Source organism: Amphibalanus amphitrite, unplaced genomic scaffold (genome assembly GCF_019059575.1).
Source record: "Amphibalanus amphitrite isolate SeventyFive unplaced genomic scaffold, NRLGWU_Aamphi_draft 000307F_arrow, whole genome shotgun sequence".
In the NCBI taxonomy this organism is placed as follows: domain Eukaryota; kingdom Metazoa; phylum Arthropoda; class Thecostraca; order Balanomorpha; family Balanidae; genus Amphibalanus; species Amphibalanus amphitrite.
Window position 1 is genome coordinate 58,860 of NW_024881802.1, and position 20,802 is coordinate 79,661.

The 20,802-nt window shown below is 51.3% G+C and overlaps 2 protein-coding genes across 3 annotated transcripts in view; one reads left to right on the forward strand and one right to left on the reverse strand.

Moving 5' to 3' along the window:
• On the forward strand, positions 1-16,498 carry LOC122388076 (peroxiredoxin-4-like). The gene is made up of 5 exons (XM_043378857.1): positions 1-330; positions 7,726-7,843; positions 8,235-8,474; positions 15,166-15,331; positions 15,908-16,498. Exons 1-5 carry the CDS (start codon positions 183-185, stop codon positions 15,968-15,970), a joined length of 735 nt encoding a protein of 244 aa, XP_043234792.1. The 5' UTR covers positions 1-182; the 3' UTR covers positions 15,971-16,498.
• The window catches only part of LOC122388074 (solute carrier organic anion transporter family member 74D-like), a 25,703-nt gene continuing 21,372 nt past the window's right edge, over positions 16,472-20,802 (reverse strand). For both annotated transcript variants that reach the window (XM_043378854.1, XM_043378855.1), the window contains 7 exons: positions 20,288-20,428; positions 19,678-20,043; positions 19,150-19,345; positions 18,711-18,855; positions 18,148-18,353; positions 17,819-18,027; positions 16,472-17,445 (listed from right to left, as the gene is read on the reverse strand). In XM_043378854.1, the coding sequence (XP_043234789.1) occupies positions 17,300-17,445; positions 17,819-18,027; positions 18,148-18,353; positions 18,711-18,855; positions 19,150-19,345; positions 19,678-20,043; positions 20,288-20,428 (1,409 nt within the window). In that variant the 3' untranslated portion in view covers positions 16,472-17,299. The remainder of the gene's footprint in view (positions 17,446-17,818; positions 18,028-18,147; positions 18,354-18,710; positions 18,856-19,149; positions 19,346-19,677; positions 20,044-20,287; positions 20,429-20,802) is intronic.

The following is a 20,802-nucleotide window of genomic DNA, read 5'->3' on the forward strand; positions in this document are numbered from 1 at the left end:
AGCTGTGATAAGTTGTGATGACGTCAAGTATAATTTACTACTTGCTTCCTACTATTGTTATTCACATACAAATATGAGCGGTGTGCGGCGAATGGGCTCAAGCCGGTTTGTTTGTTGTGACGTGGCGTTCCGGTGGTGATCGTGGGGCTTGAATTTCAATCTTACCTATTTCAATTGAAATCATGATGCTTTTCTTCACAGCGACATGCTTAGCTCTTCTCGGCGCTACTGTATCAGAAGAGGCGTGCCATGAGTTTGCTGGTGGATCTGTTTACCCGCAAGAGGCAGGGAAGGCATCTGGTCATGCGCTTCAATGGACGAAGGCTATGAGTGAGTTTTTCTTGTTTTATTTTTCGAATCTGAACTTCTTTTTTCAGAATTTGTCCAAATACTTGCAGTTTTTATTTTCCTTCCCTTTTGTTACCTTGTATCTTGAATGATTGCAATCAAGGTACAATTCTATGTGAAGACGAAGTCTGAATGATATTTCGTATAAAATACCAAGGTGGTAGGTTTTGGCTTAAAGGGACCCTCCCACCTTCAAAAAAGTTAATGAATTGGCACGAAACTTAGGATTCCGCGTTGCGCTTTCGGCGGGAACGGACGTGTCTCATCGAGCTCTCTTAGAATTTGAACGAGTTTAGCTGGCTATTGGTTCCTGGCCTAGGATTGCTTGAAATAATTTGAAGTTCGCTTATCCATCTTCTCTTGGTTCCTGAAGATTGTACGATGCCGTTACAACACTCACCGGTTTCAACTTGACGTAAAGTGGCCGCTCCAATTTCATCAGCTGTTGCAGCAACGGAAATTGAAATGGAAAAGATTCAAACTGTGAGCCCCACGCCGGAATCGTCCCAAGCGCAAACAAGTGAAAAAGGTGATTTATGCAAGCAGAATGCAGGTGATTCTGTGTCATCCCAGGCTGTTGGCAAGGTTAAAGTAGGAGAAAGCAAGGAAGGTGAAAGTGATTCTCAACCAGGGACTGAGCGCCTCGTCAACAAAGGTATGGACAAGGCTGTGGGTAAGCTGGATGAAAGTATTTTCAAAAGGTGGGAAAATGAGTCTGTGTCCATCTCCCGTTCTTCCAGCGACACGAGCTCAGGAAGCGAGGCTAACATCTGTAAGGGTGGGCCTGGAAAGCCATGCGGAGAGGCTGTTCAAGCTGGGGATGCGGGTGTCCTTTGCGACAGATGTCACAACTGGTACCACACTGCATGCCAGGGCATCCCGAAGCTGGCTACGAAAGCGCTGGAAAAATACAAGGTTCTTGCTTGGCTCTGCACTAGTTGCAAGGCAGATCTGAAAAGGGGTAAACCACATCGCCCCTCGCTCTCGTCTCTGTCAAGTAAGGTTGACCTGCTCGATGAAACCCTCCGTGGCCACATGGCTGAAGTTCAGCAATCTCTGAAAGGGTATGAGTCAGTCATCAAAGTCCAGTTTGCAGAACTGAAGTCTGACCGGGAGAAGACCATCCAGCTTGTAGACAAGTCTCTGAAGGGGAATGAGCTGCATAAGACATATGCTGATATGGTAAAGGGCACCTGCGACGAGGTAGTGAAGAAGGTCAGTGATCAGATCTCTGCCTTCCCTAAAGTGGGTACTCAAGCTGGATCCAAGGGTGTACAGGACCTGTCTGTTGCCCTGGATGACTATATGGACAAAGAAAAGAGGAAATCCAACATTGTAGTCCACAACTTGCCTGAACAGGATAGCGAGACCCAGACAGATAGATCTGGACACGATTCCTCCCTCTTCATAACCATGATCAAGGAAGAAATGAAGTTGAAGGTCAACGTTCAAAAAACTTTTCGAGTCGGAAAGAAAATTGAGGGCAAGGATAGGCTTCTGATAGTCGCCCTGGAAAATGTCTCAACAAAATATGACATCCTGAAACTCGCCCCCCAGCTGCGTCACTCTAAAAAGTTTCCGAGGGTATATGTCACTCCTGATCTGACCAGAAAGGAGAGGGAAATTAACAAGAGGCTGAGAGACGAACTAAATAGTCGGAAGAGGGCTGGTGAAACCAACTTAACTATCAGAGGCAATAGGATTGTCAGCCTACCACCATCATCTGGGCCAAATCACAGGGGCACAGCAACAAACCGGCATGGTGCTACAGCCCCTGCCACCGTTGAAGCTGAGGCAGCTGTTGGGCAGGACCGAGCGCTGCCTGTCACTCATTCCAGAACTGAGCTGGCTGAGGTTGGAGGGCTGGCTGTCGCTCCCAGAGCTGGCAGTGACCACCCTACTCAACCACAGCCTCCCCAACAGTCTGAAGGTAACCGGAACAACAACCAACAGGCCGAGACAACTGCCCAGCCAGACAATGCAAGTCATAGAGGCAACTGTCCTGTTCCTGAGGCCAATGCACCTGTTGCTGGAGCTGGAGGGCTGGCTGCCGCTCACTCAGGAGCTGGCAGTGACCACCCTACCCAGGCAGCCAATGCTGGCCAAGGCTCAGCAAACGGGAACAGTGGGACAGCCTCTGGTAGTGTTTGACTAGCGGTGAATTCTGAGGGCAGGAAAAGGACAAACTTGCAAGTACTCTACACGAATGCTGACCAATTTCCTAACAAAAGAGACGAGCTCTGCATGAGAATTGCTGGGAATGAGCCAGACGTCATCATGATTACTGAAGTCATTCCAAAAGCCCAAACTGTTCCCATTGCTACAGCTCTGCTAGCTGTCCCTGGGTATTCCATGCACACAAATTTTGACCCTTCTGTATCCAACCTGGGCTCAAGTGGCTGTCGTGGAGTAAGCATTTACATCAAAGACAATCTGAAAGCATCTGTGGTCAACTTTGGCATGACAACTCATATTGAGCAGCTCTGGTTGCAACTCCCACTGATGGGAAATGACAAACTTCTGATTGGATGCCTATACCGCAGTCCAACCCTGAGCACACAAGAGAGTTCCACTGAGCTATGTCAACTTTTGCGTACAGCCTGTACTTCAGCCTGTTCCCATATTCTCATATGCGGGGACTTCAACATGCCCCACATTGACTGGGAGAATGTCTTCTCTCCTGCTCCCCCCCTGGATGTTTCACACCAGTTTCTGGAAGTGATAAATGATTGCTTCCTCACTCAGCAAGTCACTCGACCCACTCGCTTCCGTTCAGGTGAGACGCCCCACATCCTGGACCTGATCCTCACCAATGAAGATGGGATGGTAAAGCACCTTTACCATGAATCAGGCCTTGGAAGGAGTGACCATGTCATCCTGCGGTTCGATCTGGCATGCTACACATACCAACATGAGTTCCCCTCTGCTCGTCCCAACTACTTCAAAGGAAACCCAGACAAGTACATCAGGCTGGTCCAGGAGTTGGACTGGGAGTCAGCAGATGCACTCGGTATCGACCAAAAGTATGACTTCATTACCAGTAACCTCACCAGGATTGCTCTGGAATGTTTCCCGAAAAGTAAGAGAAAAGGAAGCCGTAAGAACATCTACATAAATGGGCAGGCTCTGCGCCTAAAAAAGAAGAAAGAGAAGCTATGGAAGATATACTCTCACTCCCAGGATGTGTTGGACTACTGCAGGTACACTCAGTGCAGAAATCAACTGCGTGCGCTGACTAGAAGACTGAGACGTGACTTTGAGGAAAAGCTAGCAACGAACATCAAAGCCAATCCAAAGGCTTTCTGGCGGTATTCCAACACAAGGCTGCGGACCAAGACCAAGATCGATGACCTTTCTGATGACTCAGGGCGGACTGTGAGCGATGACACGGGAAAGGCGCAACTCCTGAATGCTTTTTTCAGTAGTATATTCACTGATGAAGATACGACCGAGATCCCGGAACCGACAACCAACTTCTCAGGTCCTCCAATCGAGTCAATCCGCATAACAGCTGAGGCAGTCCGGAACAAGCTTTCCTCTCTCAAAACGGACAGCACTCCCGGTCCCGATGGTTTGCACCCCAAGCTTCTGCAGTTGGCGTCTCAGCCCCTGGCTTCCATTGGCTTCCCTGTTTGAAGCTTCCCTCGACCAAGGAGTCCTTCCAGCCTCATGGAAAACAGCGTCAATCTTTCCCATACACAAGAAGGGTAACAAGCAGACCCCGGGGAATTACCGGCCCATCAGTCTCACATCAATCCCTTGTAAGGTCATGGAGTCCCTGATCCGCGATGAGCTCATGGACTTTCTGTCCCTCACAAACCAGTTTTCCAGACACCAACACGGATTCCGGCCCAGAAGATCATGCAGTTCACAACTTCTGGAGGTATTGGAGGACTGGTGTAAGATGATCGAGGGAGGTGACTCAGTTGATGTGGTGTACCTGGACTTCCGCAAGGCATTCGACGCTGTTCCACACAACCGACTTCTGAGGAAGCTGCGCAGCTACGGTATCTCTGGCAAACTCCTCCGATGGATCGAAGCATTCCTGTCTGGAAGAAACCAGAAAGTCGTTGTCAATGGAAGCCACTCTGATCTGGTTCCTGTCAAGAGTGGAGTTCCTCAGGGTTCGGTTCTTGGTCCCCTCTTGTTCCTGCTGTACGTCAATGACATCCCATCTGCCGTTAACTGTACATCCAAGATGTTCGCCGATGACACAAAGGTCTACAGCGGCGTATCCAGGCAGAACGGCAAAGATGGCCAGGATGTTGCAACTGAGGCCGTGGGGTTGGCTGTCGCTCGTCCCCGAGCTGTCAGTGACCACCCTACTCGACCAGTGCAACCTGTTGGCGATGGGCAGAACCAGAGCGGCAGACATGCCCAACTCGTGGCAGCTGGGGTTGGGCTTGGAGGGCTGGCTGTCGCTCAACCCAGAGCTGTCAGTGACCACCCTACTCGACCAACGCAGCCTGCCGATGGAGGACTGAACCAGAGTGACAGAGATGACCATCTCGAGGCAGCTGAGGTTGGAGGGCTGGCTGTCGCTCAACCCAGAGCTGTCAGTGACCACCCTACTCAACCAATGCAGCCTGTTGATGGAAGACAGACCGCTACTCGACCTCAAACCTCCCTACTGGCTGATGGAGCAGCGACTACATCGGGAGCGCTAGCCCTCCAAGCTGATATTGATGCACTTGTGGCATGGTCTGACAAATGGCAGCTTCCGTTCAATGAAGAGAAGTGTAAGGTTCTGCATCTGGGTACAAATAATCCCAAACTCCGATACACGATGCGAGGAGTGTGTCTGGAAGAGACTGAATCTGAACGGGACCTTGGCATTCTGGTAGATTCCTCCCTAAAATTCCGGAGGCAAGCATCCGCAGCCGTGGCAAAGGCCAACCAGATCTTAGCAGTGATCAGGCGGTCGTTCGAATTGATTGATGAGTGTACTCTTCCCCTGCTATACAAGACTCTCGTTCGCCCTCACCTGGAGTACGGCAATGTGGCTTGGGGCCCATTCAATCGAGCTGATCAACTTCTAATCGAACGAGTCCAAAGAAGGGCAACCCGCCTGGTAGCCTCTCTCAGACACCGCCGGTACGAGGAACGACTGGAGGCACTGAAACTGCCATCGCTGTTTTATCGGCGACGCCGAGGAGACATGATCCAGGTGTACCAAATCTTTCATGGAGGGGTTGATCTGGCTCCAGAAGAGTTCTTTACTGCCGCTGCATCCGACCGCACCCGAGGCCATCCATGGAAAATCGCAAAACCCAGAGCTGAGTCAAGACCAAGGAGACAGGCTTTCAGTGCCCGGGTGGTCAATGACTGGAACGGCCTGCCCATGTCAGTTGTTGGCGCCGGCTCTGTTGAGCAGTTCAAATCCGAACTCGACGCCCACTGGGCAAACTTCAGGTACCTGGTACCTGACTGAAGATAGTCAAGTCTCAAAGGATTCGAGCTCGATGAGAACGGTTCCCTACAGGCCAAGTGGCCTTTAAAATTCCGATCAAATTAAGGTAAGGTAAGGAAAGTGATGTCGCTCGGTTCAGAAAGAGCGAAAACGAATATCTACCAAATTTCATCGAAAAATACTCACCGGTTTTCAAGATATTAGACTTTTACTTTTGTTTACTTTTTGGGATCTCCGCTGTTCCTAGCGACTTTATTTGAAAGTGCGGCATTTGTTGCGCGCAAAGCAGCATATGCCACCGCGTGCTACCAAACGTTTTAGTAAAAGATTTAAAAATCGTTAGATCTCCGCTGACGTCACAAATTCTAAGGGGGCATACCAATGCACTAGCCCCTTAGAATCCGAAAACTGCAAGTTTGAAATTCCATATCTCCGAATTAAAGCATTTGTCGATGTTGTGAGTGCCCAAACCGGTATTTGCAGGCCATGGCCACCAATTTGGCTATCTCAACTCAAAACTAATGTTAAGGTGGGAGTGTCCCTTTAAGGCTGTAGGTTTAAGGTTGAAGGTTGTAGGTAAGGTTAGGTTAGGTTAGGTTTGGTTTGGTTTGGTTTGGTTTGGTTTGATAAGAAACTAGAAAGCATCTCTAGTTAAAGGGACCCTCCCACCTTAACATTAGATTTGAGTTGAGATAGCCAAAATGGGGTCCCTGGCTCACAATTACCGGTTTCGGCACTCACAACATCGAGAAATGCCTTAAATTAGAAATATTGAATTTCAAAATTGCAGCATTTTGATTCAGAGGGGCTAATGCTTAGGAATACCCCTCTGAATGTGTGACGTCAGCGCAGATATCTAACGATTTTTAAATGTTTGACTAAAACGTTTTGTAGCACGCGGTGGTATATGCCATTTGCGCGCAACATCTGCCGCAAACGCCGCACTTCTAAAATAAAGTCGCTAGAAACAGCGGAGATCCCAAAAAAGTAAACAAAAGTAAAAGTCTAATATCTTGAAAACCGGTGAATATTTTTCAGTGAAATTTGGTAGATATTCGTTTTCGCTCTTTCTGAACCGAGCGACATCACTTTCATGCCAATTCATAAACTTTTTTGAAGGTGGGAGGGTCCCTTTAAAGCACCTCTCCTTAATTGCAGAACACAAGTGTGACGCCTGCTTTACAACTACCTCTCAAAGTATAGGTAGTAGTTATTTTTGTATTGTCATGGATTGGGACCATGTCCATATGTACCAGACACAGTATTTTTCAGTTATTGGTTTTCGAAATGACAACCTTTTTCTTCTAATTCAGCTCACTTTTATTTCATTGACAATTTCATTGCATCAACTAAGCTAAATTCAACAAGTTTTAAGTGGATATGATGGGTTACCTACCTTTCCTTTCCTCAAGCCCCTCCTGCCTTGTGGTCAGTATCAGTATCTGTAATAGCCGATTTGTCATCCTAAGATCATCTTGTCAGGATTTTGTAGATTAGTGAGAATATCTTGATATATTTCTTGTCATTAGTTAGCTCCATGCTACAAAATGAGGAATGTGGGCAGACAAAATAACATGTTCCTATTTGTGAGGTTCAAAGCAATGTGTATTGTATGTATGTTTAATCTCAGGTCATCCATGGCAGTGTTTTGCTGGATTTTCTGCTGTTATGTTTATGATCATGATATTCATTTTTGCATGTAGCAGGAATAAGGAGGGACCCGTCCCAGATTGTTTCTTTTTTGAAGCATTATTTTGCTTTGTTGATGGTGAATTCTCTTACTCAGAGAAACCTATGCAATTGCAGCTTGTAACATTTTTAGTACCTAGGTACACCAAGTGCATTTTGTACACTCATTACACACACATGCCAGGTGCATTATCTCATACTATAATATTTGTGTGACTGCAGTTTATCCACATTTCACTTTCTTTCATTGTGTTTTCACCAATTTACCCATTTTACAGTTTCCAAGCCTGCACCCTACTGGGAGGGCACTGCTGTTGTGAATGGGGAGTTCACAGAACTGAAACTGACTGACTACAAAGGAAAATATCTAGTATTCTTCTTCTACCCTCTTGACTTGTAAGTTCATGATTGGCTTGTCTCCGTCATCACTATTATTCAATGACCCAAGCTTTGTACACCCATGTGATGCAATGTTAATAGTAGTCACATCCAATTGCTCTGCTTGTTGAAACAAGGTGAAATTATCTTTTGGCTGACATTTGCTTGATATGCCAAATCTTTCCTCCATTTTTTCCTAGAACAAGAATCCATATTTTGCTTTGTTGTTGCATTATTACATTTTTGCTCTATTGTTTTGTATATCCGAATATTTTGATGTACAGTAAAGAACACATTGATTCGTTTTTTGATACAGTTGATGTGAGAAGTGGTCCATGCATGGTTTGGAGCACTGACAGCCACTGGGTGCGCCCTGTACCCCGTCTGACCGGAGCCGGCCGGCCGACAGCACGTTCGTGTGTCCCACCGAGATTCTGGCGTTCAACGACCGCGTGGAGGAGTTCCGCGCGCTGGGCGCCGAGGTAGTGGCGTGCTCGATCGACTCGCAGTTCACTCACCTGGCCTGGATGAACACGCCGCGCAAGGAGGGCGGCCTCGGCAAACTGAGCATCCCGCTCCTCTCCGACATCACGCACGCCATCTCCAAGGACTACGGCGTCTACCTGCAGGACCAGGGCCACTCGCTCAGGTGAGGGCAGACGCCCGGGCACGCAGTGCTCCGACGGGCTCATCTGTTCGCGCGGGATCAGCGTCGGTACGGCTCTTGTGCTTTGCAAGTTCGTCAGTATCAAATCGCTGGGATTTTTGGCATTGGCTCTGTGATATCACTCATCTATTACCACCTTGCCATCGTATCATGCACTCATCGATGAATTCATTCATCGTTTGTTAATTCTTTTTCATTCAATGACTGCAGCCTGCGCGAAGTCGTAAGCTGACACGCGTCCTCTTTTCTTCTATCCCCTACTCACCATGCACTCATATTTTGAGGACATCTGCTTAAGAACGGAAAAAAGTTTTAAGGTTAGCCTGCTCTTTTTTACATCTGACAATTATCTTTATACCTTTTTCAGTTTATTACATTTTATCTGCAAGCTCATGCTGCTAGAGTCGGTCGTCGAATCAGTGCACAGTCACCTACAGTTTTGGTCTGTTAGTCAATATCCAGGTCACTCAATTCATTCAGTAGTTCAGCTATTGCTTTGATCTGGCTGAGATGATTCTCAGTAGCTGCCAGGGGCGTAGGCAGGGGGGGGGGCCACTGGGCCATGCCCCCCCCCCCCCTTGGGCGCCGAAGGCGCCCTTTGCGATTGGAGGGCGCCGAAGGCGCCCTCCAATCGCAAATGCAATTGTGATATAATCGAATCGAAAAACAATCGCGACTGGAGGGCGCCCTCCAATCGCGAATGTGTTTACAGGGAAAATACGGATGGAGGGCGCCCTCGGAGGACGCCCATTCCAAATACGCCCTCCAAATACGGTTGGAGGGCTCCCTCGGGCGCCCTCCAACCACATTTGTAGGCTGTAGCTCTCTAAGCGTAACGGTGGTCGCCTATGTAAGCCGCTGTCCTGTAAATAAGCGCCCTCTCACCCGAAGGCGCCCTCCTGTAGGTCGCCACCCTGCTACACATTGCCGCCCTTCTGCTGATCGGCGTCCTCATAATTATTGGCGCTCTTCTACCTATTGCGCCCTCATGTGAAATTTTGAAGGCCGCCTTTCTCCCTTTTGGCACCCTCTTGTTCAGTGCCGCCCTCCTACCTATTGGTTCCCTAGTCCTTCCTGTTGAATGCTAATCGGGGCCCTTCTCCTATTGGCGCCCTCGTGTTGATCGCCGCCCTCCTAACCACTGGCACCCTCCTGTTGATCACCGCCCTCCTATCTACTGGCACCTTCCTGTTGACCAGCGCCCTCCGCACAGACGCCGTCCTGTTCGTGTCATCCTCTTGAGCAAAGGCGCCCTCCTCACCATTGCCACCCCCATTTTAATCGTCACCCTTCCGCTCATTGGCGACTTGCAGTTGATGACCGCCCTCCCACCTATTGGCGACCTCTTGTTGATCGCCACCCTCCTATTGGTGCTCTCCTGTTCCTCGCCACCCTCTTACCTGGTGGCGCCCTCCTGTTGATTGTTGATCGGGGCCCTCCTACCTATTGGTGCCCTCCTGTTGATCGCTGCCCTTCTATCCATTGGCGCCCTCCTGCTGCTCGCCAACTTCCTACCTATCGGTGCCCTACTGTCGAAACTCGGGATGTTGATCGGGGCTCTTCTACCTATTAGCGCCCTCCTGTGGATCGCAGCCCTTCTACCTATTGGCAACATCCGTTGATCGCTGCCCTCCTATCATTTATTTACTCCTTTGGCATGTTCTTCAACTTAGTCGTTCTATTGCACATAGTTGATGTCTTGCCTGTGAAAACTGCCACAAATGAACGTGCATTCAGCACAATGAATGAAGTACCTATACCTACGAAAACTATCTACGCTCTACGATGCATAAAACACGTCTTTGGTCTTAACGGATTGATCCTACTTTACGTGCATCATGGCATCTATATGTATTACGATTAAGTATTGTCAACAGGTTCGGCCGCAACAGCAGGCATCTGAAGTTTCGGTGATTGAAACTGGTTATGTGGGTACACTGTATGCACCTGTGAGAAGGCTATGAAGGCTGGTCTGAGGTAATTTGGATGATGTTTACGCAGCTCGCGCTCCGGTATCAATCCGATACGGTGATCTGGTGCGTAGATATGCCACCGCCAATAAACTTTTATACATCGACACCCATGAGCCAAGCTTTCTATACAGTTTGTGTGGCAGCGGCCCGACCAAACCTTAGGTATTTTTTATACCTTCAAATTTGGTAAAAGAGCGAGAGGAGCTTTGAACAGTGATCGTATAAAAGGCGTGCCTAAAAAGCGGAGGAAAAGGTTGTTTTCAAAAATTTCGCGCGCCTTCGGCGCAGCATTTCAAGACCACTTGACCTTTTGTGACCTGGAGTATAAAGAATACACACGATGCAAAATCAATGCAGCACGACCTATACGAGGCAGGGATGCGGAGCCGGAGCCGGAGTCGGAGCCGGAGCCGCCGGAGCCGGCATATTTTGCCCGGAGCCGGAGCCGGAGCCGGAGCCGTGAAACAATATAGACCGGAGCCGGAGCCGGAGCCGGAGCCGCCAAAAAAGGGGGCGACTCCGGCTCCTTTTTATTTTTTGAAGAGGAAAAAAATAATTGACCTAGTTCGGTTTGACAGTACAAGGCAATGAAACATATGGTATGTACTTACGTCATGGGCCATCAAGTGAATGAAAAAAGCCGAATATCCCCAGTATCCCACAGTACGCAATCAACTTCCTGTCTGCTCCTCCCCCCCCCCCCCCCACGTCTACTGCATCCCCAGAACATGAGGACCGGTCATCAGGTGACGGCCATTGTTTTCAAGCCAGTGCACACTGGTCCAGATTCACGAAGAAGTCGATCAAAAATAATTTTTGAGTGAACTGAGTTCAAGTCCACATGAAAAGGATCTATAAGCATAAACATGACCGAATTTCTACATTTTACCTCAGAAACCGAAAATAACGAGTGATTTTAGTTGGCCAGCTTTAACAAACACACTGATTTGTAACAAAACTGTTTATATGTCACATCATAACACACACTGAAAGTTGGCAACTTTATGCCTCCCTCCCCATCATAACACACACTGAAAGCTCATCCCCGCGACCAGCAAGACAACCACCACCACCACCACCCAGGCTCTACAGCTTCACCGATGGAGCCCGAAGGAGGGCCAGGACCTCTGAAGGAAACTGGTCCGTGGCCGTGGTCGTCGGAGTCTTCAGCTTCCGCATCCGGAGGGGGCTGATCAAGGGGTCGGAAGTCTCAAGAAGCCGGTGGACCAGGTCGGTGTTGGACTGAACCCGGGACATCTGGCGCGAATGGTGCTCCCGGATTGCCTTGAAGTCCTTGTTCCTGGCTTCTTGGGCTTCTTCTGACATCGCCCCCAGGGGAAGGAGCATGCAGGCGGAGACAGTGGGAGCATGGATCAGGAGCTTGTGGACCGACTGGGGCATCCTGAACCACCCATACTGACTGACCAATATCCTGGCCGTCTCAACCGCGTACACGCCGAACCGCTCTTCGTCGAGGTGGAAGTTGGAGGACGCAGCGCGGAGGAGGTAGCTGAAGCGGCGGATCAGGGTGGAATCAAGGCCCAGGATGTCCGCAGACGTTTCGTGCTCCAAGAAGAAGCGGCGGGCCGAGTTGCCGTCGTTGGTCGTTCCAGCTCCGCCAGGAAGGGGCTGGTCGATCAGGAGCCCCAAACGCTGACGAAACTCGGTCTGGATCCGCTGCTTCTGTTCCTTGACGATCCGCTGCTTCTCCTCTCCACGGGCCTGCCACTCGCAGAACGGGAGTCGGTACGCGATGTGAAGGAACATCTCCATCGACCGGATCCAGCAGTGGAGAGTGGAGATTCCGTGCTGAGTCCGGTCTCCTGCAATGGGCCGGGCCAGGACTCCGTCGATGTTGTTCATCTCCGTAGGCTTGGCCCGGCAGATGCTGCAGACCTGTTGCGACCGGATGCCCTGGATGGCGTTGTGGACCTTGCCGTCAATCATGGTCAACGTCATCTCATGGCGGACGGAGATGGTGACGTCGTTAGTGAGTTGGACGACTGACAGCGTGAGTGACTCCACCTCATGCTGGAGTTGGACGTAGGTGGCGGTGGTCAACTCCTTGGACTCCTTCTCGAAGATGAAGCTGATCGGACGACAGAAGAAAGTGGAGTTTGGCTTCGGGTTCGCCCAGATCACTCGGCCATCCTCGGTCCGGAGCCGCAGAGGGACCATACTCGCCAGGAACATGGTAGAGTCATCGACGTCCGTTGATTGTCGATGGCGGTAGACTTGTTGACCGGTAGCGCCGTCAAACCCGTACTTGGAGGTCAGGATCAAGGAGCCTTGAGCTGCCGACGATTGGATGACCGACTCCTGGAGCGTGCACAGCCTTGACGCCGTGTGGTCAAGCAACTGCTGCACGGGGACAGAAGCCATCCAATACGAAGTTGTACGGCGGGAAGATGTCGGCGACGTGGTCCTTGGATGTCTCACGGACCTCTTGGTACGCAGCTCGTGTCATGTTGGTGTTGAAGAGCAACACGAGAGCTTCGTCGGCCGACAGCGTTTTCGGAAGCGATGGAGGGGGTCCGCGGTACGATGCCTGCACCACAGTAGGGTCCGGGCCGTCTGCGGCAATAACTTTCTTGATGATGTCGGCTTCGGTTTTCCTCCCCTCCTTCCTCAGAGTCATCTGAGCCGCGTACGCCAGCTGCTGGCCGGTGAATCCTTGGTCGAGCAGCTGGGACACGTTGCGGCGCCTGGTGGGGGAGGAGACGAGGGTGAAGGCAGCCGGCATCTGCGACGGTCGTCCGCGGCCATCCATCGGGTCGTCTTGCCCAGGAGCTGGAGGTGCCAGGATCGCCACTGGAACAGATTCGAGAAGCCAGACTGCATGTTTGTCCAGCATCTTCGCGAAGATCCGTCGAACTCCTGGAGCATCCCAGCGTCGATGCATCCTCTTCCGGTGATCAAGAACGACGTCCCGGATGACAGATCGGTCAGGCACACGTCCAGGAGGAACCGAAAGACACAAGAACTCGACACCAGCTTGCAATGCCTCGTCCGACATCAGGGGACCGGCTCCCAGCATCGCCTCCAGAAGCTCCCGACGGGTGGGGGACGTCATCTCATTGAGTGGATCTGAAACGGGAAAATCTAATTAACTGCTAAAGTAGCAAAAAGTAGCAAAACCTTTTCCTACCAAGTGAAGAGTGATGTCGTAGGTATCACATGATATGAGTTTGATTTTGTACTTTGCTGTCCTTCTGTACCATTTCGTCCGATGAACAAACAACAAGCGACCGCACGACCACATGTGATTCCAACCAAAGGGAATTCTCCCAGTATTGGCTCAAAAGGGGAAACGACCACTTGGTTGGGAAGTTGCCATCCTTGGGTGACTGGAGGTACCACAAAAACTTGGAGACACGAACGTTCACTGGTGAGCACACGAGCACAACTCGTCACTTGCTGAGAAGCGGCATGCAAAGAGGGTAAAAAACACTCACTTTTAAACGCGCACTGCTCCTGATCAGAGGGCTCGGGAGCCAAACTAAAAGCATATCTTGGTTCCCCAGGAACATAACAAAAGAAAAATAACCCTGGAATAAGTAAATTCGAAAACGGCAAATATTATTTTTGATCGGGTCTTACGTGAATCTGGACCAGCGTGCAGTGCAGTGGACTGCGACTCCCAGCACCGTCTCTGCCGAGACGGGTGTCAGCTTACGAAGGTTCAGTGAACTCCGATTCGCGGCGACTGCGTTTCCAATGCCATCGCTTCCTAGTCCTTTGTTCTGCCAGTTCTCTCCGAGGTGCGTTTGCGCGGGGACGCGGTCATGAGCCGGTCATGGCAAAGAGTAACGAGTATAACCAATCCAATTTTTCTTCCACCCGTATTTAATTGATTGCATAGGGGATGTACTGAGTCGGAGCCGGAGCCGCCGGAGCCGGAGCCGCCGGAGCCGGACCATTTTACTCGGGGCCGGAGCCGGAGCCGGAGCCGCCATAACATTTCACCCGGAGCCGGAGCCGGAGCCGGAGCCGATTTTTTTTCTCCGGAGCCGGAGCCGGAGCCGGAGCCGTCTGAAATTTCCACGGCTCCGCATCCCTGATACGAGGTTACGCAAAAAAAAACTGGTGGCATGGTAAAAAACGCCTCCCAACCCCCCCCCCCCCCGTTGAGTGATTTTTTATCTCGCGACCGTATGGCGCCCTCCTTGGGTGAGGTGGCGCCCTCCAAACCCTTGGCCCCCCCCTTCGCGATTTTCTAAATACGCCGCTGGTAGCTGCCCGATTTTGTTCCACGAGCTCGATTTCCATCACTCGCGGCGCGAGATTGCGGGGCTCAGTCCTATTGGGCGCTGTCACTTTCTGAGACTTTTTTTTGATGATCTACTCTGAATCATAACTTGTGCGATAGCTGTTTTTATTTCTTTTCAGCAGTCCATACCGGTAGTGGAAAATCGTCGGGATGCCTTTTGCTCCGGCATTTGAATTCACATTTATCGAGCAGAACGATGTTACAGATGATTTAGATTATGTATAATATGCTCAAAATTAAGCTATTGGTAATTCTTTTAAAAATAAAGTCAGATATATAGCAGTACGATATCTCTACCTCAGATCTACCGGCCTGTGTGAATTTTCATTGTTCGGTCCCCACGCTCCAAGTCGGCGGCGGCCGCAGTGGCGCACTCTAGCCCGGCCGCTGGGTCTGACGAGCGTCGCGTGCCTCTGCTCCCCGCCGCCAGAGGTCTGTTCATTATCGACGGCGCCGGCGTGCTGCGTCAGATCACCATGAACGACCTGCCGGTGGGCCGCTCGGTGGACGAGACACTGCGCCTCGTGCAGGCCTTCAAGTACACCGACTCGCACGGCGAGGTGTGCCCGGCCGGCTGGAAGCCCGGCGCTGACACGGTGAGTGGATTCAGCCGTGCTGTGTTTTAATCTCCACCTGCTGCGACTAGACGGCTAGACCTGCCCTCCTGTGGCATTGATGTGACGTGATGTGATGATGTTTGCTGTCTATGTTTTGCTGTTACCTCGTACTTGCGATTCCGTAGCAGTGTTTCTGATCATCCTGCGTAACTTTCCCCACGCCAACTGGTTAGTCACATTTTGACCTCGCAAGGAGCCTGACATGTTACTAATGCAGCTACCCACGTCATGGAAATAATGACCTGCTATCATCATCACTGTGCAGCAGTTAGCTTTATTGCGATTTTAACCATGAAATGACTAATGATCTCGAATAGCATTCGAATCAACATAATTCTTGAAAAGAAAAAATGAAGTGTTTAATTGTTCCTGCCACTTTTCTAACGTAAAATAACGAGTAACAGGCTATGCAATATGCATGTCATCTTTAGATTAGTAATGAAATATTGATGTCATGTATCGAACACTTTTTGTGTAACAAACTTATTAAAGCAATAGGTTCCGGGACTTTGAACCATTCTTGGCTATCGGCTTATGAAACTGCATTTTTTTCAGATTATTCCCGACCCTAGCAAGAAGCTGGAGTACTTTGGCCGCAGCGTCAAGGACGAGATGTAGGACCCATCTGAGGGAGGTACCTACCAGCGCGCGGCGGGAGGCGGGCCAGTCGGTGACGGTGAGGACGGCCAGTGGGCCGACCAGAGCGGTGATCAGAGCAGAGAGCCGCCACCCTGGTGGGGGCGGCTGGGGTGTGCATATGTGAGCGTCCAGCTTGGGCAGCGACTGTAGGTGTGTCAGGCGACGTTTTCTTAACAGGGAGACGTGGGTTCAAGGGCACGAATGGGCTGGGAGGGTGTCAAGAGCTTTGGTGGACGCGTACAAAGTCGTGGCAAGTGACAGCAGCTTTGGGCTTGGATGATAGAATAGCCAGGGTAGGGTGCGGGCATTTTACGACCAGAGATCTGGCTGAATGTGTGATATAACAGTGCGGCTTCTGTCGGCATTCCAATGGCAGAGTGTGCCTTGTTCGCAGATACAGGTGATACCTCTCGCTAGGTGTGAATTGTGAACCTTGTTGGGATTCACTCGCACCAACACCCCCAATTAGAATACAAGGCCTGTTTCTAAATACATTTGTTGACCTCCTGGGCCCTGTTTAATCATGAGCACATGTCACGGGTAAAACACGAATCATTCGATGCATTCTGGGGACGTGCATACGGTGCACGTCGCAAATCATTGGTCCTGATATTGAGCAACTGTTCAGCGTAACGGACAGGTACGCTCGAGGTACTGCGTATGTGATCACTGACTGTGATCAGACGGCCGGCCTGACCCAGTCGGGGTGACCCACCGATCGCCCGTCCGGCGGGCGGCGACGTCAACACCACGATATCGCGCCATACAGTCTCCACACGGTGCGCCATGGTATTGGTTACTTCAGTTGTTCGCGTGCTTCTTCATGCTCGAGTATCGACAACAGTTCATATATGCGTCCTGCTGGGTACGTCATTCAACAACATTCTCGCCGTCAACATTTGCACAGGTGATAAACTATGATAACTGCACATGTACAGGTAGTGAACTAAGCGTCGGGCACCTGCAGTGGGTTGCTGGCCGGCGCGAGCTATGGTATGGCACAGTCATCGCTTCCACCTCATTGCTGACCTAGTTCGTATTGTCAGAAGGGCGGCTCGGGTAGTCTTCAGCGACCGGCGGGTCTCGGCAGCTCTCCGAAAATACTGAAGCTGTCCCAGCTATTACAAAGCTTACATACGCCAAAGGAATCCGCTGGTCAGCCCTCAATGATACGGAGGCTGGGGTGACATACATGACCGAAACGCCCACTAGGTCACAGACGTGCAAACAGGCACCAACATTCTCGCGCGCACACTGGCGCGCAGATGGTGCGGTATACGGACATGTGGCCTTACAGCCTGCGCCGGGCTACATGGGCATGTCCATGGTGCCGTTGTTCTGCTTCTTCTGGCCCTTCTTAGTGGCAGGAGTGTCCTCGTCATCTCCGTACAGCTTCAGGTTTCGGCTGAGGTAGATCACCACCATGTCCAGAAGGAAACTGATGGCGAATGGAACTGAAACGGGTGCAGCGGGTGTTCAAACGTCAGTTGAAATTCGACTATCGCATTTGTGAGTTTCTGCTACAGTTGCAGTGACGGACAGCTGCCGAAAATGTTGGTAGAGGTATTTTGATTTGATCTGATCCAGGGAATGTTGCTAAAGCTAGCAATTACTGAACTAAGAGAGAATAGGATGGTTTGGTGGAAATCGAGTGGAACGGGGTGCATGCATCACTGGTTTGCGACTGTGATAAGAAGCTATCTGCTCTGTTTTGTAGCGAGAGTGATTCCAGATAATGTTTTCCATAATTCCAAATCTCCTTTTATCCACATTAGACAGCTTTGCCCCTTACGGACTCTCTCCCTTCCCGGCTGTCGCGGAACTCACTAATGACTGCGGTGTGCAGGTAGACTCGCAGCTTGTCGGTGTCGTAGTAGAGGCAGTTGCCCTTGCCGCCACACGCCTTCTCCTCCCAGACCAGACACGTCTGGTCGACCACGGCGCCGAACAGGATGGGCGCCGGGATGAAGGCGAACACGGACATGAGTGCCGTGGCCAGGCCAATGGCCAGGGACTTGTCGGCGTCGGCAACGGACCTGGGAGAGGTGTCGGTTGTCAGTTGTGACCCTGAGTGGTGACCAGTACGCAAACAACAGCACGCTAGCGCTTAGATGGCAGCAAACATGAAAATCCACTCATCGTTGTACTTAACGCACCTGAAGAAGACCAGCATGCCGCCAGTACGGTTGGTCGAGCCGACAAACTTCATCACTGCGAGGATGATCATGTAGGTGACGAACTGCGAGTCGCACGGAATGTCGCAGAGGCCGCTGACGGCGCTCGCCGCGTGCTGGAAGATGGTGCCGGCGCCTGGCGCGCTCTTGCCCTCCACCTCCACGATGCAGCTACAGTTGCCATATGTCTGAGGGATTGTGACGTGTCAATTGTGCGAAGGTGGACGGACCAGGACAGGAAGAAGTGTCATTGGGCCTAGGTTCTGAGCGACAGGTCAACGGTCAAAGCCACGACCGCAAACCAACTACCAGTCTGCAACTGGCTACTGGACATGGGCTGGGCATGCTTAAACATCGTGGAGCCAGTACCGGGAAACAGGTTTGTTCGTCGAGTTAGCTGTTCACATTGTTAATTCAGCCAGAATACCGCGATGACTGGGAGACTTAGGTACGCATAACGCAACCTCCGTCGTACACCTTCTCGCTCTCGGCCCACGGACGTCGACCTGCCCGCTGGGGGGGGGGGGGGGGGGGTCTGGACTCACAGTGGTGCCGTTTATGGTGCTGAAGGTCTGACAGCCGGCCAGACACGGGCTGAAGAAGTTGGCCATGCCGTCTTGCGAGCAGACGGGTGCCATCGCGTTGGCGTTGCAGCCACAGCCAGCGTTACAGTCGGCGGTCAGCATGAACCTGCGGGGCGGTGTGCGGTGTGAGGGACTAACAAGAGACTGGACACGGGGTGGTGTTGCGTAATCTTCCCAACGTGTGCTCCGCGATATGGACATCGGGATCCGAACGTTGGATAGTCACATTGTTGGACATGGGGTGCAGCTCCTAATGAGAGTTCTAGTTATCGGACAGTGTCCTGGCCAGGGACAGTAAAGAGCTCTGTCCTTGGGTTGCGTTGGTAAAGTGATGGTCAGGGATCCAAACGTGGATCCAGCAGCTACCCCAGCGTCTTCCGCCGTGCCCGGGTCCACTCACTGTCCAGCGTCGCCGAGGGTGCCGTGCATGGGCGCCTCCGGGCATCGGACGGCCATCAGCGCGAACATGCAGCACGTCTGCACGCCGCTGACGAGCGCGCTGTAGCCGGTGACGAACACGGCGCGCGGTCGCAGCAGCTTGATGAGGATGCCGGAGCCGATGTAGCCGGCCAGGGTGACCAGCACGCCAGACAGACCTGGCGATGATGGGACGGTGTCATAGAGAGATGTCCGCGCCCGGTCGCTCAGGGATAACCCGGCGAGGTCGGTAATCGCACTATTCATCGCTGTAGACTGGAGCTGGAACGGGCATACGAGTGCACCGAGTATCCGCACATTCGGTGGTATTGTTTTTTTTTCTGGCCGTGACATAAATGAAGGACGAACTCTTTAGGATAATCACATATTGATGTATAAGAAATTACGCTGTAACGTGAGCAAATTTGTACATCATACCATCGCATCTTTCTCAGCTTGATTTCAAACATCTGCATACGCGCACCGTTTCATCTGTCGGCGACATATCTACCTGAGAACAGACTGGCTTTGGCCGCGCTCTGTTTGAAGGCCGCCTGCTGGTACTTGGGCATGAAGGTGAAGTAGCCGATGAAGCCGATGACTGCGAACACCACGTTCAACAGCATGACCATCAGCAGCGGGTTCTTGAAGAGCCTGAAGAGCGCCTCCCGGAGGCCGCCCAGCTGCTCGGCCGGCCGGGCGCCTGTATGCAGCTCGCTCATGCTGCCCATCAGCTTGTCCATCATCACCTCCTCCGTCTCCTCGGTGGTGGCCGAGTCAGAGGAACTGTCCGGCGCCTTCGACGACGGCAGCCGCTTCGGGAACAGGCACATCAGCATCGACACCGCCAGCAGCAGGCCGGCCAGCACGAAGAAACCTGGAGTTGGAGTAGAGAGGGCTGGTTAGCTAGGTGTGGTCCGGCGTCGGGAAGAGAAGGCCTGGGTGTGCTTTCACATTCACAGCCGAAATTTCGGTGATAAAAAACAAAAAAAAATCAATAAATGTCGTCAAATTGCATCGATTCCGTTAAAATGTCTAGACAGACACTGCGGCACTGGCATTTGCTGATGCCCCGCACGTCAGAGCCCTCAGTGGCGCGGACGGCGCTGCCGCGGTCTTACCGAGCCACCAGGCTCCGATCCAGCGCGGGTCCCGCTGCGAGATGGTCGGCTTCAGGCTGGGGATGACGAACTTGCTGAGCGAGAACGAGCCCAGCATGAAACCGAGCATGGGTCCCATGACGCGCAGGCCGGCGGAGATGGCTGTCGGAGAGGACATATGTAAGCGTGCTGTCGGTGTTTGACAGGTGACAACTATAACATATAGCGGAAAGTACCTACGGATGCGGGGCTGCTGTGGGATGTCGGAATGTGGTTTGAGTAATGAGTTGTTTATTGTCATTGAGCATCTCAACTCAAAGTTTACACGCTTTGAGTCATGAGACATGCTTTGATAGCGAACTTGATGCCGACTTTGCAGTCAGCAAACTGATAGCCGCCGTATCAGAAATGTTTGTGATCTGTATGACCCAGTTTGCAAAGCCGGATGTCGATCATTCATGTTCTTACACAGGGTTCACTCGGATTGAGTCTACAATGTCACTAGACACTAACAACACATCACAGCACAGTAGGGG

Coding starts and splice junctions, on each gene's coding strand:
- LOC122388076 (XM_043378857.1), top strand. CDS start 183: ATGATGCTTTTCTTCACAGCGACATGCTTAGCTCTTCTCGGCGCTACT. Junction 7,844..8,234: donor TTCTTCTACCCTCTTGACTT/GTAAGTTCATGA, acceptor GCCGGCCGACAG/CACGTTCGTGTGTCCCACCG. Junction 15,332..15,907: donor GGAAGCCCGGCGCTGACACG/GTGAGTGGATTC, acceptor CATTTTTTTCAG/ATTATTCCCGACCCTAGCAA.